Below are 14,415 nucleotides of genomic sequence, written 5' to 3'. Positions count from 1 at the left end.
GAAAAAGGGCTCATGTAGAACAGATTGAATCCATTGCTGTCATAGGCGTTCGGGCATACGCAGTTTTTCCCCTCCTTTTCCTTTAGCTTCAAAAACTAATTATTTATTGAGTGTCACTTTGTCTAGTTAGTGAAGCCTTAACTATTAAATGGTAATTATTTTTGACACAACTTGGAGAAATTGCAGAAATGGCTAAAAATCTGGTGAAAAATGTTCTTTGGTCTAAATGCTTTATTGTTTTTTTCTCTGACAGGCCTGTTTTTGCAGAGGGAAACTGTGATTGTAAATCATTTTTGCCAGTTCGCTCACATCTACTGAGCTTTCACTCAATGTATTATTTTCAAGCTACGTTTTTCATTAGAAATGTGGAAAAAGGCTTACTTATTACTAATTATTTGCTTTAATCAGCTCATTTACCGCAGGCTACACATCTGAGTATGAAAAAGAAATGTTACTACACAAACATAAAACGCTTATCAGGTTTCCCTCAGGTCATTTCAAGCTGTTGAGGAACTTGGCGTGCTCCTCTCCTCGAGGCTGAAGAAGTTCTCCACCGATCTTAGGTCCTGTTTTTTCCTGAAAGAACAAGCAGAACCTCAGATCGGATCAGATCCATCTCACAACATGCAGTCATTTTTTGGTCCTTTTCTGGAGTGTGACTTACCTTCAGCATCCCGTCACGCTCCCATTTAAACAGGCCACAGTTGCTAAAATGACAACAGTAGCATGTATTACAGATGTTTAGATTCCCATCAGCTCACCTTAGTCTGCAGCAGCGGTTCTGAATGAATATCAGAGGAAGAGGAGGGGTCTCCAGCCTTACCTGCAGTGTTTGTGTGGCAGCCTGTCCAGAGCGATGGCCCTTTGTCCACAGGGACATTTGAAGAAACGCTTCATGGCATCGTGCCACCGCAGGTCGTGGTTCTCACTCACGCAACGATCTGCCGGCTTGAAGTAGGTGTAGCTGCACTGGAAGGAGGAGGAATGTGAAAAAAAATAATTATAATCAGATTCCAGTCTGTCAGACGGGTACCCCTAACAGCACGACCCATATGTACCTTTTTACAGGTGACAGCCCGACACTTCATCTCTCTGATTCCTTTCATCTTCTCCTCCATCTGCTCCTTCTTCACCAGCACGTTGAAGTAGCGCTCCTGCAGCTGGTACTCTGCCTGCAGGAAGCCGGAAGCAGCCTCAGTTATCCAAATCTGTGTCGAAGCAGAATATTTAAAAAGGTGCTGGTCATACCGCTTGCAGCACAACCCCATGACGAGATTTGGCATTGAGGATCTTCTGGAACTCCTCGGATTCCATATATTGGAGCTGCTCGCGTCTCTTCTTCAGGGCTGGTTCCTCTTCTTCATTACCGGACAACTCGCCTGCGCAAGGAAATGGATGACATTATTTCTATCCGTATTCCGATGAAGACCAGGGAGGATGAACAAATATCTGCACACATCTCAGTCAACAATGGTACACAATAAAAAACATTAAAGCTGTGAAATAATTTCAACTGGTATGAGAAGCCTGGTAAGAACATGACAAGAGAAAACCTTCCGTATAAAGTGTGAACGCACCGTTGGGTGAGATCCGATTCTTCTCTACTCGGGTGTTGATCTCGCTGCTGTCGCTCCACTTCCTCTTCACAGCGTTGGGGTCTTCCTTCTCCAGCGCTGCTCCTTTTGACCTCAGTTTCTTTAGAGCGGCCAGCTTGGCGGCTGACAGGCTGAGAGCGCTCGGGGGCGGAGTCTGAGGCGCGCTGCTGTTGAAGAAGAGGATGTCGTCTCCCTCGGAGAAGCCACGGCCCAGGGTCGGGGCGTGAGGCGCCGATGGGCTATGCGTCGCCTTGGAGACATCTGAGGCAGCTTTCAGAGAAGTCAGACCACCTCGGCCCGGCGTTGTAACGGTGTTGCTCGGTTTCTGCAGCACCCTCTGCTCGGCTCTGTGTCTGCGGCTCTCGAGGAGCTCGCGCTGCCTCTGTTTCTGCTGCTTTAACAGGTCGGATGCAGAGATGGACTCAAGCGGAGCTCCAGATGCATCTTTGGAGGCTGAGGACAAACATCACATTAATGAAGAATATCATGGCCTGGGCTCACACCAGGGTCCAGTACTGAGGTCATGCATACCAAACTGGCTGTCCTGTTCTAGATGTTTCTTCAGCTGCAGAGCTCCTGGGGTTGGCATCGACATCAGGCTCCTAAATTCGTTGGAACATCCAGAAACCTCCCCAGACTTCATGCCTATTAACCATCAGAGGAACAACCAGAAAACGTTTACTGACGTCATGGATCAGAATGACTGAAACAGCTCGAGTACTAAATAAGTGCATTTATTAAAGAACCCCCTCTATTCAACGCTGTAGTAAACCGGGCAGAGAGCTGCCGTGCTTACCGAGCCTCTTGGCCTGACTGATGAGTTGAGCCGATCCTCTGACAAACAGCTTATCCAGCGTTTTCTGAACGGGTTTGTTCGGCTTGGACGCAGTCCTGCAACACACTTGACTCGTTACAGAACCTGCCAATGTATTTCACTGACAAATAGAAAATCCCACATGCATTTCAACATTTGTTTTTTACAATAAAACTTAAAAAGATGTTGTGTGTACCTAGGTCCAAACTTTCTTCCTTTCTCTGCAGTTCCAGCTGCAAGTCTTTGCAAATCTAGAGATCCACATTTAGACTGCCTGGAGGGTGTCTAAACATTAACTGTCAAGCCTTGCCTCAGATTCTCTTTAGATTTAGCTCTGGACTTTAACTAGGCCATTCCAGCAAAAGAGTATTGTTTGATCTAAACCAGTCCAATGTAACTGTTGGGTTCATGCAGGAAGGTGAAACCTTTTCAGCCGGTTTTCCTTCAGGACAGCCCTCTATCTGGCCTGCAAGCATCTAACCCTAACTCTTAGCAGCTTCTCTGTCTGAAGAAGAGAATCCCCACAGCATAATCCTGCCACCACCAGGTTGAACTTTTAGGTGATTTTATTTAAGGTATCAGAGGAGGCTGAATACAAATGCTTTTCAGATATGCATTTGTAAAAAATTTGAAAAGCATAACTTTCTATACTTTGTGTTGATCTATCACATAAAATCCCGAAAGGACACATGGAGGTCTGTAATTATCACGTGACAATGATGACGGACCAGCACTAAGCCTGAGCTGAGTGGAATCTTTCCAACCAGGAAGCATCTTATAAAGACTGGCAGGAAATAGGTAAATATTGTAGCTTTAGCATCACTCACAGGGAAGCGGCGCAGGCAGCAGACGACACCCCACCGTAGTAAAAGCCGTCCTGACACAGCCGCTCCTTCAGGCTGCCCCCCTTTCCGTTCACCTTCACCCGGTTGGGGGCTTTTCCAGAGAACGACGACTGCAGCTCGGCCCTCTTCGAGCTCATCTTCTTGTACTGGGCTTTGACGTGGTACTGGCAGAATTGGCACTCATACTGCAGAGGAGTTCAGGTAGTTAACATCTGACCAAATACAGACAAGCTGGATTGGAATGTTCATCTGCAACAAAGAAAGAGCTACCATGTTAACAATCTGAGAGCAGGGCTCTCCGCTCTTCTTCACGGCCTTGCAGGTCCCGTAGTCCAGAGCTTCTCCAATCACCAGCACCTTCTGAGGGTGATCCACTGTCAAGCTGACCTGCCGTACAATCAAGGTGTTACCAGCAAGGGACGAATGAGGCTACAGTTCAGACCAACCTTATACTGGACAGGTTTAGATCCAGTCCTTCACGAGTCATTACTTTAATAATTTCCATATCAATTTATTGTTCAGACCACGTATCATATTCCGGTCGAAAACGTCCACTCACCCCTTCATATCCGTCTCTCTGCTTCATGGGGTTGGGGTTCAGAAGTCCTATGACCGTGCCGGGCTCCATCTTCCAGTGCTCTTTGTGGACGTCACCGAACAGCAGCAGGGACACAAACACATCCAGGTTCTGAAGGTCGTTCAGCTTCCAGATGCTGAAGGTTTTGCCCTGCAGAGAGGAACAGTTGGGTCACAGCTTTTAAAGGGTCCATATGAATCCGCTGGGATTTCAGAACTGTTGTGGACCACAGTAATAAACGACAGAGTTACCACATACACTGCTGCTGCTTTGCTGCGTAGCTTTGTTGACCAGCACAGCAAACGTCACCCAGTCGCTGTCTTCCAGCTTCTCCCGCTTCAGGCAATCCGGCACCCGGGACAGTCGGATCAGCCGGCGGTCGGCCATCTTTCGGTCCATCTCGCTTGAGGAAACTCGAGGATTCCTAAAGTGGAAAGGAGCACCAATTCAGACTCAAGTGCTCCAAAACAAAAGGAACCACTGTTGAATTTTGGCAACAGGCTTTGCTGTTCTGACCTGAGGCGCAGTCCTGAGTACTTCTCAACACCCACGTCTTTAGGAACAGGAGGCTCAGGTGCTGGTTTAGGTGGTCCAGCTGGTGTAGACCTGCTGCGGGACGGAGCAGGTGAGAGCAGGCGATCAGAGGGCTCGCTGGTGCTCTCTAGTGGCTGGAAGGAGCTGCCAATCTTCACCTCCACCAATGGTTTCATATCCTCTGAAAACAGCATAGACAAGACATATAGGAAACAAAAAACGTAAAGAAATAACTTATTCCCAGAGTTGAATAATTCAGGTAAATCAAAGCATGACGGTTTTACCTGGTGGTGAAGCTTTAGGTTGGTGAGCCATTCTTGGTTTGCGTTTGAATGAGTCTGCATTGCTGAGCTGAGAGGAGAAGTCCGATGATTCCTGCAGCTTCGAGCTTCCTCCTCTGACTGGAGTGGAAGAAGATGCTGCTGCTGTAAGACAATAAGTCACATGAATGTACTCTGGAGCCTGCAGCTTCATGCACATACATGGATGGCATTTATTTTGGGTGTTTAAAGAGGCAGCTGAACCATTGGGTGGAATTCAGCAAACAACTTCAGTGAATTTTAAAAACTAGAACTGGGTCCACAAGTTTAAATTAAATGCAGATTTACTCTAATCCAGACAGGGTCAAAATTGTTCAGGTTTGCTGTGTCTCCCAGCACACATTAAAGACAATGGAGGAGATTCCAGGAGACAACCAGTTGCTCTAGGAGAGCTATAAAGGCCCGTCAAAGGTCCTTAGCAGATCAGCAGAACCAGTATCTGCTCCTTTGTGCAAGGAGGAATAGAATGAGTGGAGCCAGAGCCTAGTGACCTAAAACATGTCACTGGCATGAATGTCTCTGACCAAACCTTCATAAACAGATTTCAGGAGAGCGGGCTGAGGGCCCGGTGGGCTGAGGGCCCGGTGGGCTGAGGGCCCGGTGGGCTGAGGGCCCGGTGGGCTGAGGGCCCGGCGTCCTCTAGCAGCAAGTTGAGTTGAAGCATTGATATTTCAGCAAATTGGACTAACTTGCTGCACCAGTTTCTCTGTGACTTCAGAGTAAGCCCTCTGTGGGTTGATCATTTTCATCTGCATGAAATGATCTGGCATCCCTTTGTTCCTAACAATATCTGACCAACTATTGCATCCAAGCAGGTCCTTCACTACTGCAAAATTCAACACAATAAAGCTCTAATCTTGATGTCAGACACGCTTCACTGTGGAAAGCAATGGTCGACATGGTCTTTAAGTGTATGACAGAACAGAACCTTGGTGGTTCTTGAGTTGTGCGCCTGCTTCATCAATTCCAAAAGTGTTGATGTGTTTTTTCATTATTTCTCTGGGAGCGACACCCACCCACAGCATGATGCTGCCACCATCTTGCTGATCGATAGAGTGTTCTGAGGTGTTATAGCCTTACCTAGCTAACACAAAGTATCATTTTCGTTATTGTGGCCTAACAGCTCAATCTTTGTCTCATCGGACCATAACAGAAGGTAGGATCTCTAGAAGGTATCGGGCCTGTCCGTCTGGGCAGCTATAAACTTCAGCTCAGCTTGAAGGTGTTGATTTTGGAGCAGGTGCTTCTTTATCTGATGCTGATGTAGAACTTGCTTGGATGTCAAGGATGACACTAATGTTCCAGCAGTTTCCAGTTTATGACAGGGTTAATCCTGGGATGGGTCCATGCTTTTTTTATTTTTATAAACAACCTGACAAATTTCCATTCATGCGAGTTTTGGTCAGATGATTGAAACTTGGACACAATTAGGTGTCCCAACTGGAGATCACAACTGGTTTTGGAACAGATAAAGCAGACTAATATCCAGCTTCTGTTAGGGCCCTCAACTCAACCAGAATAAAAATTCAAGGACTGTGCTTAAAAGACGGATCCAGGCAAGAAGCCAACCAATTTTAACTACATCTAGAGGAAATCTCTGAAACCTGCTCTGAAGTGTTGTTTTAAAAATGTTTTTTGGTGCATAATCATTCCGTACACACTACCAAAGGGTGAGTTGGAGAACAACACGTTTACCTGCTTGTTGTTTAGGTCTAGCCTGGCTCAGTTTGGATGCTGGGGGCTGGGTCGGTGTTGGTTTTGATATTCCTGGTTTGGGACAAGTGGAGCTTCCTGCAGAGCTGGTTTTAGTGGATGGAGGAGCTAGGTTCTTCTGGCTCGCCTCCAGCTGCCGCTGCAGCTTCTGCATCTGCTCCTGCATCCGCCTCAGTTCCTCTGGATAAAACCCAAGAATCGATTAATAAAGCAACACTGCGTGGTGCATAAACCAGATTTAGATATAAGAGCAGACTGATGCATTCCCAACCATGTAAATCCTCTGTGGACCCGTTCAGGTCATTTCGGACTTCTCGCTCGCTTCCTTTTCCTTTTGCATCCTTCTCTTCCTTTTCAATGTCGCCAACATCCCCGAAGAGATCTGACACTACGGCCTCGGTAGCCGCCCCCTCGCTGCCCTCGTTGTACTCTTCCTCATCTCTGTCGTCGTCATCGAACAGGCCGTCCAAATCGTCCGCCTGCTCCTCACCGTCTTGTACTTCATCGGCATCCTCGTTCTCAGCCAGGAGCGCAGTCAGAATGTCCAGGTCATCCTCACCTCAGTGGGAAAACATACACAGACACTATATTTTAGGCTACTGAAAACCTTTACTCTAATATGTGTTTAATTTGATTATACTTACTGTCCATTTTAGACGTGTTGACTGGGGCTGATTTCAGAAAACAATTCCGGCATAAAAAAGACAAATATCAATTCAAATGATCTGTTAATCTGAGATGACAAAGAAATATGTAGGTTTTGGCATTTATAAAAATATATCTGTTTGTATTGTCTTCTTTTAGAATGCTTTGAGTGAATAATTTTATAGATAAACTAAACCATTAATATTAAATCATTGTGAAAATGTCTGATTCATCTGTGTGTCACTGAGATCATACAACCCCTTGCAACAAACATGAAGCCAGTACTCTTGGAAGATGTTCAGTCATTTATTTTACTTTGAACAGATCTCAAAACAACCAAGAATCTGCGTTGGAAACTTCAATATAGAAAAATGCATAGCAGGACCCCAATCCTGTAAAGCTGATCTGTCAGAGGATCTTTGAACCGGATTGTTTTTTTAATGAATAGCGTGAACTTAAATGTTCAAGTTGTGAGAAAAGGGAAAAATAAGAGAAGCAATGTACTTTCATTTAATTCAATATTCTTTGATTTCATGTTCTTTCCATATGAAGAACATGTTTTCAACTAACATGAAAGCCATTCCTCACCCTGGAAACATCACGGGAGAAAAAAGCTCATCTAAAAATGCCAAACTGCTAATATATGAACGTCTTGAATGTATATGGGAAGTAACTATTTATTCTCATTAATACATTCTATCTTCGCCGAGCATCAAGATAAAACATATAAACACATTCAAATCAAAAGTACCTTCGATCTATTTCTAACTCAACAATAAATCGACACTTGCCTCTGTTCGTAGCTGCTCAGCTTTGTTTCCTTTTTCCACTGGCGACACAAAACCAAATATTAGAACCTCACAATAAATCACTTCCGGTTTGAACCAGACAGGCATTTATTTCATTCAAACAATCAACTAAACTGTGCTCCCCAGTAAACTGGCGCTAAATGAAGGACCCCGTTGTGTTGTCAAAGAACTGTAGGGTGCCCGCTGATTTGCCTTATTAAAAAAAGAAAATTTGTTTTAGACCAGTATATCAACTGGAAAAAACATTTATACGTTATATGCTAATATTGCATGTTCGCTATAATGGCGATAATTGGGGCAAAAAACGAACAATATCTAGGGTTAAAATGACAATACAACTTTTACTGCACATCGTGAATTTAAACTTGTTTATTTAACTCTGAAATGATAGAAAACCACTGAATTTAATCTAATTTCACATATAATGTAAATGCTGTTTTTAGTTTAGCAAAATATTATATTTAAATTAATATTTAATGGTTGAATGTAAAACCGTTTTTTTTTTATGTTAATTCATAATTAGAATAAGTTAACAAACGCACCATGTTCCACCATGTTGGACTATTTTACTTTGATGGGTAAAGTACTGGGGATGTCACTGTTCTTCTCAGTTTTAATATTTCAAATAGGACCATTAACACAAAATGTAAGTAATCCAAATTAGATTTTGACCAATTCTTCCAAACAAACCATCTTCTAATCTTGAAGGTCCTGGGGTCCTTTCTATGTACTCTGATCTTCAGGCCTTTCCATAGATGTTGGACAGTTGTCTTGCTAGGAAACATCAATCATTTTATCTTCAGACTCTTATGAACAATGTCCCTGTACATTTCTACATTCATCCTTCATCCAATTACATGAAGTCTGCCAATACCATATTGTTAGCCTCATAGCATAATTGCCTAAGTCATTATGATTTAGGCAATTATGCTATGAGGCTAACGATTGACATGTTTTTTTTATTTTTAGGATGATGTACAGAACCATTCTTTCTCCAAACATGATGTGAGCAATGACATCCACATTCAAAGAGTTCAGCTATGGCTTTATTTGACCAGACTACATTCTCCTAGTATTCCACTGGCCAATCCAAATCTTTAAACAAGCTTCAAACAAGCCTTTCCTTCAGCAGTGGAGTCTTGCGTGTATGCAAACAATCAGTTGCGGCCCAGTAGATTACTTATTGGTTTCAATACTGTCTTTATTTTGGTCTTTCTTAAGCACTCTGCAAGTGTTTATAAGCTATTGGACAACCCTTTTGATTATTGTTTTGACTGCACTATCAGAAATCTTATGAGGGGCACATGGCTGTGGCTGGTTTATGGTGAAATTCTGATCTTTCCACTTCTGGGTTAATTCAAAAATGAAGAAATGCAGCTATAACAACTGTTTTAGGGGTTTCAGAAGATGCTCAATATCCTACATAAGTTGATTTTATGTTGCATTTTACAGTGGACAGGACTAGAATGTCAGCAGGAAGACATGAACAAACAGATGCACTTGCAGATTTACGTATTTCTGGTCAAAAGATTTTCGAAGAAAGATGTGTAGAAGCCAACAGTCAAACTCACTGTTTATTTCAAGGTGCAAATTTATTAATACAGAATCTGCTTAACAGAGCTTTTAATTTGAAACATTCTAATAATACTGACAGAATGTTTCATTTTAGATCCTTGTCAAATTGCCTTCTGCCTGGACTGCTAGTTAAATCCAAATCAACAAATGACACACAGTTCTTTCGGTCAACGCATTATAAATTATTTCATGAGCAAAGTGTTTACATTCTGCAACAATAAGATCTGTGGATCCTCAGAGATCGGAAAGGAGGAGTTACTGTACAGATCAAAGCAGAGTAAGAGAGAGGTTTAGTTGACGCAGTCCATAAGGTGGATCCGGATGGAGTCCATATTCTGAAAACTTTCACTGCACATAGGAAAGACAGGTTTTCCGATGTTCCTGTGGTTCCCTACAGCACCTGGAAGTCACAGAACACACGACATAATTGCTTAGTGGTACTCACATCCAGAATGCAAGGCCTACAAGCTGCTTATTTAGACCAGCACATACAGTTGTGTTCAAAACAATAACCGTCCAACATTACTAACCAGATCAATCACTGTTTTAAATGGGAATAATATTTCTACATAGCAAATCATTTACCAGTAGGTGTAGCAGAGAACTAGAAAACCAACAAACCCAACAGTCGGGACATACATGCTACTGATTCTCTGAGTCATTAATTAAAAGGGGCTTGTTCAAAATGAAAGTATAGTTATATAAATGATATAGTTTTTTAGGTGTTTTTTTTTATTTAAGCCATAGTACAGTGTAAAGCAGTGTGGCACAGACTTCATGATTTGGGGATGTCTCTCATAATGTTGTGTCAAGTCTTGATAAATAAGAATTTCACACAAGACATTTTTTAACTGTCCAAATATTCTTTTCCTCACTTTCAGTAGATTGGAAACAAATTGGATCAATGTTTCGTCTTGGAATATAATGTGTTGAGTTCCCAAAGCATTTACGTATAAGACAACAAATTCTGTTATCGCGATTTTGAGCTATATTCACTTATTTTAAACACACCGGCCATTGTAGAGCAGTCCATAGCAGTTCCTTTGGGAACGCTACCTAGTTTTACTGTTCATTCTAACAGCTGCTGCATTAATTAATTAACTGACAACATTTGCTTTACACCAAAGAGGATATGTATCATATACATGCTTTCTCATCAAGACCTGCATTCACTGCAAAGGACAACTTGGAAGGAAAAATAGAGTACCTTCTCCAATCTGAGGAGCATCAGCTCCAGGTGGCCTTGCTCCAATCGACTCTTGTCTGTGCTGCACTGCGTTGAGTGAACGGCTGGAGGACAAGATAAGAACAAAGACATCATAATTTTCCAATCTCATAGCAAGTACAGGGCATCTGGAAAGCATTCACAGAGCTGCAGTTTTTCCACATTTAGGTATATAACAGCCTTATTTCAAATTGTATCAAATTTATCTTTTTTCTCAAAATTCTACACACAATACCCCATTATGACAACATGAAAGACGTTTGTTTGAGATCGTTGCAAATTTATTACAGACAGAAAGAAAGAAATTACATTTACATAAGTATCCACAGCCTTTGCTTAATACTTTGTTGATTTGGCAGCAATTACAGAGATGTTAGATCAGATTCAAGTCTGGACTCTGGCTTGGCCTCTCCAGGATATTCACAGAGTGGTTCTGAAGCCACTCCTTTGAGATCTCAGCCGTGTGCTTCAGGTCATTGTCCTGCTGAAAAATGACCCGTCACCCCAGTCTGAGGTCAAGAGCTCTCTGGAGCAAGTTTTGATCCAGGATGTCTCTGTACATTTCTGTATTCATCTTTCCTTCTATCCTGATTAGTCTACCAGGTCCTCCTTCTGAAAAACATCCCCATAGCATGATGCTGCCACCACCATGCTTGACTGTAGGGAAGGTACTGGCTTGGTGATGAGCGGTGTCTTGTTTCCTCCACCTTGCATTCACAATAAAGAGTTTAATCTTTGTCTCATCAGACTAGAAATGTTTGTTTCTCATGGTCTGAGTCCTTCAGGTGCCTCTTGGCAAACTCCATATGGGCTGCCATGTGGCTTTTATCTGGACACTTTATCATACATGCATGATTGGTGGATTTCTGCAGAGATGGTTGTCCTTCCTGAAGGGTCTCCTCTGTCCATGAGGAACGCTGGAGCTCTGACAGAGTGACCATGGGGTTCTTGGTCACCTACCTGCCTGAGGCTCTTCTCTGTGGAAAAAGCGCAGCGCTGTGAATATTTTTCGGGCCCACTGTATCCTTTGTTTTCTGTGGCATCACTGCTGTCTGCCTTGGCATCTGTGCTGAAAAACAGGCATTCAATAAACCTTTAATGTAACAGATGGCTTACATGAGGTGTGGCTTAGAACTATGAGTGCTATGCTGTCTGGACAAAGCAGAGGTCTGAAAACTATTACAAATGTTCCAATTCCATGATAACGAAAAGGATGCAGGTATGAATTGGGAGAATATTCAATATTTTAACAGATTAATATTTCTCTCCTTCAGTCAGCCAACTAGAAAGCAAACCATCTTTTTTGTGACGATACGCCGGCCCATTGAGTCCATCTCCTCCTGCAGCCGTGTGTTCTGCTTAATTAGATTCTCCAACTCAGAAACCAAATGAACCTTCTCCTTGTGGAGTTTCTCCCTCTCCGATTGCTCTGCGTAGAAGTCTGAGGAGTACACCTCTGCCTTCAGACAGACAAAATCAGCTCTGCTCATGTATATCCTTCACACTTAATGTAGTGAATGAATTTATAAAATGGCAAAAACCAGGGATCAGTAGCATCCACTCACCTGAGCTCGGAGAACAGACAACGTCTCCAGCTCCTTCTCCTTCTGGAACATCTCCTCCTTCATCTCATCGATCTTCTTCTGTTTGGCAGCAAGGGCTTCTTCGGCAGTGGTCAGCCATTTCTTCAGCTCCTAATTTTGGAGGGTCAGCGTCTCCACGCTGTGCCTGGTTTCTTCAAGCTGGCGCTCCATGACTTGCTGCTCCTGTTGCTGTCTTTCCTTCCATGCAGTCAGGCCCTCAAAATACTCCTTCATTGTCAGGTTGGTCTGACGTGGGGCCACTGGTGGAATCCAACAGATCATTCATCCAAGTTTGGGGTTCCTTCAAATTTGTCTTGTAAAATTCCAGGGTTTTCTAAGCTAAACTTTCCAGAGTTCTCAGTGTTTTACAGTGTGCTAAAGATCATGTTGAATTTATGGCACATATTTGTACAGAGGACATGGAAGAAAATAAGGAAGAACACAAGGTAGCAAAGAAAGAAATACAGGAAGGAATGAATCATGAAAAGAAAAAAGGACACAGGAAAGAAAGGATGCAATTACGGCAGCAGGATAAAAGGCACAAAAGAATGACACAATGAAGTAAAAGACAAGGGACAAAAGGAAGAAAAGAAAGAAAGGAATGAAAACCATAAAGAACGAATACTAGAGAGAATGTAGGGGATATACAAGGATGGGAGAACCGAAATAAAGAAAGAAAAACAAGGTGAGTACATAGTAAGAAAAGAAAGGAAGGACGGAAGAAGGAAGAATGTGTGAAAGGAAAGACATAAGGGAGAAAGGGGGTAAAGATGTACAGAAATAAAAGGTAGCAAGCAAGAAAGAAAGGGAGGAAATGGCAAAAGAGACAAGGAAAGGAGAGAGGTAATACACAAGGAAGAAAGGATACTAGGACACAGCTAGGAAGGAAGATAGAAGGAAGGAAAGAACAAATGACAAGAAAAAAAATATTAAAGACAAGAAAGAAGTGAGGCAGAGTCAAGGACGGAGTGAAATGGTAAATAGCCTGTACTTGTATAGCACTTTATCAAGCCCCCAGAGACCCCAAAGCGCTTCACACTACAATCAGTCATCCACCCATTCATACACACATTTACTGACTGACGGTGGTAAGCTACACTGTAGCCACAGCTGCCCTGGGGCAGACTGACAGACGTGGAAGCAAAGAATGAAGATACAAAGAAGAAAACAGTGAAGTACACTAGGAAAGAAGAATGGGAGGAAAAAAAGGAAATGCAAATGCAGAAAGTGCACAAGGAAGGAATGACAAAAGGAAGAGAGAAAGGGTACAAGGATGGAGGACAGAAGGGTGTGTATAGAAAATAAAAAAGGAAAGAATGAAAGAAGGGTACAACATTTAAAACATTTGTGTGATAATGAAAGTCTGGAAAAACATTTTTTCCACAATATATTTGCCTTTTCTATATTTTATATCCACACCTGGAAAACACTGAAATGAAATTCCAGACTTCTCCAGACTGGATAAGAGCACTCAGAGAAACCCATCCACAGTCATCAGGCGTTTTAGACTTTTTCCTATTTCCTTGTTGACACTGGACTCTCAATCTGCAGCAAGATAGACCAATAACCTCTCACCTTTCAGGTCTCTGTTCAGCTGAATGAGGACGTTCATCTGCTGCATGGTTTCCTCCAGCATGCCAGACTGACCGGGAGAGCAATAGATGTCGCTGTTTGTTACAGAGTCTCCATCCCCATTCGTTGCAGGGACTCCAGACACCATGATGCTTAGAGGAAAGAGTTAAGTCTTAGAGGGACATTAAATCAAAAGTTTTTCAGTCTTTGATTTGCAACTATAGATTTATAGTCTCATTTCAGGCCTGCAACCCCCAGATTCAAATCAGCAACACTGATTCTTCAACTAAGGATGATGATGGTCTACTTACTTACCAAAGTAAGTTATTATCCACAAAACATTCTATTAATCAACATTTTTGATTAGACAATAGATCATTCTGCTGTCTTTACTTTGTATTATACTGTAAAAAACTTTGTTCCGCAGTCATACACTACTCCTTAAAGTCCATACTTGTTATGGATTTGTGTACATGGAACTGTATATGGTGGCTCTGATCTTTTCCTTTTACCCCCAAGCAGTCATGATCACACTCAGCCATACGCTGCAGACGTTTTCCTCCTCTTAATGGTGGCTGAAAACAAGACTGAACCATTTTAGAAGCATC

At 42.7% G+C, this 14,415-nt stretch overlaps 1 protein-coding gene across 2 annotated transcripts; it reads right to left on the bottom strand.

Moving 5' to 3' along the window:
• Positions 1-381: 381 nt before the first annotated feature.
• mcm10 (minichromosome maintenance 10 replication initiation factor) lies at positions 382-8,002 on the bottom strand. Of its 2 annotated transcripts, none has more exons than XM_047390214.1 (18): positions 7,835-8,002; positions 7,043-7,069; positions 6,670-6,957; positions 6,381-6,578; positions 4,650-4,787; positions 4,348-4,546; positions 4,090-4,255; positions 3,814-3,981; positions 3,525-3,641; positions 3,237-3,439; positions 2,392-2,486; positions 2,127-2,240; positions 1,578-2,048; positions 1,249-1,379; positions 1,059-1,172; positions 824-969; positions 665-707; positions 382-576 (listed from the first exon to the last, which is right to left on the bottom strand). In XM_047390214.1, the coding sequence occupies exons 2-18, from the start codon at positions 7,047-7,049 to the stop codon at positions 493-495; spliced, it is 2,682 nt and encodes an 893-aa protein (XP_047246170.1). In that variant the 5' UTR covers positions 7,050-7,069; positions 7,835-8,002; the 3' UTR covers positions 382-492. The 2 variants fall into 2 exon arrangements, with proteins under 2 accessions (XP_047246170.1, XP_047246169.1); XM_047390213.1 differs by having other exon boundaries at positions 4,650-4,790; positions 7,835-8,001.
• Positions 8,003-14,415: the final 6,413 nt, after the last annotated feature.

The sequence above is a fragment of the Girardinichthys multiradiatus genome, chromosome 17 (genome assembly GCF_021462225.1).
Source record: "Girardinichthys multiradiatus isolate DD_20200921_A chromosome 17, DD_fGirMul_XY1, whole genome shotgun sequence".
Taxonomy (NCBI): domain Eukaryota; kingdom Metazoa; phylum Chordata; class Actinopteri; order Cyprinodontiformes; family Goodeidae; genus Girardinichthys; species Girardinichthys multiradiatus.
Note: the sequence above shows the minus strand (reverse complement) of the source record. Positions and strands in the feature narration are given on the sequence as shown.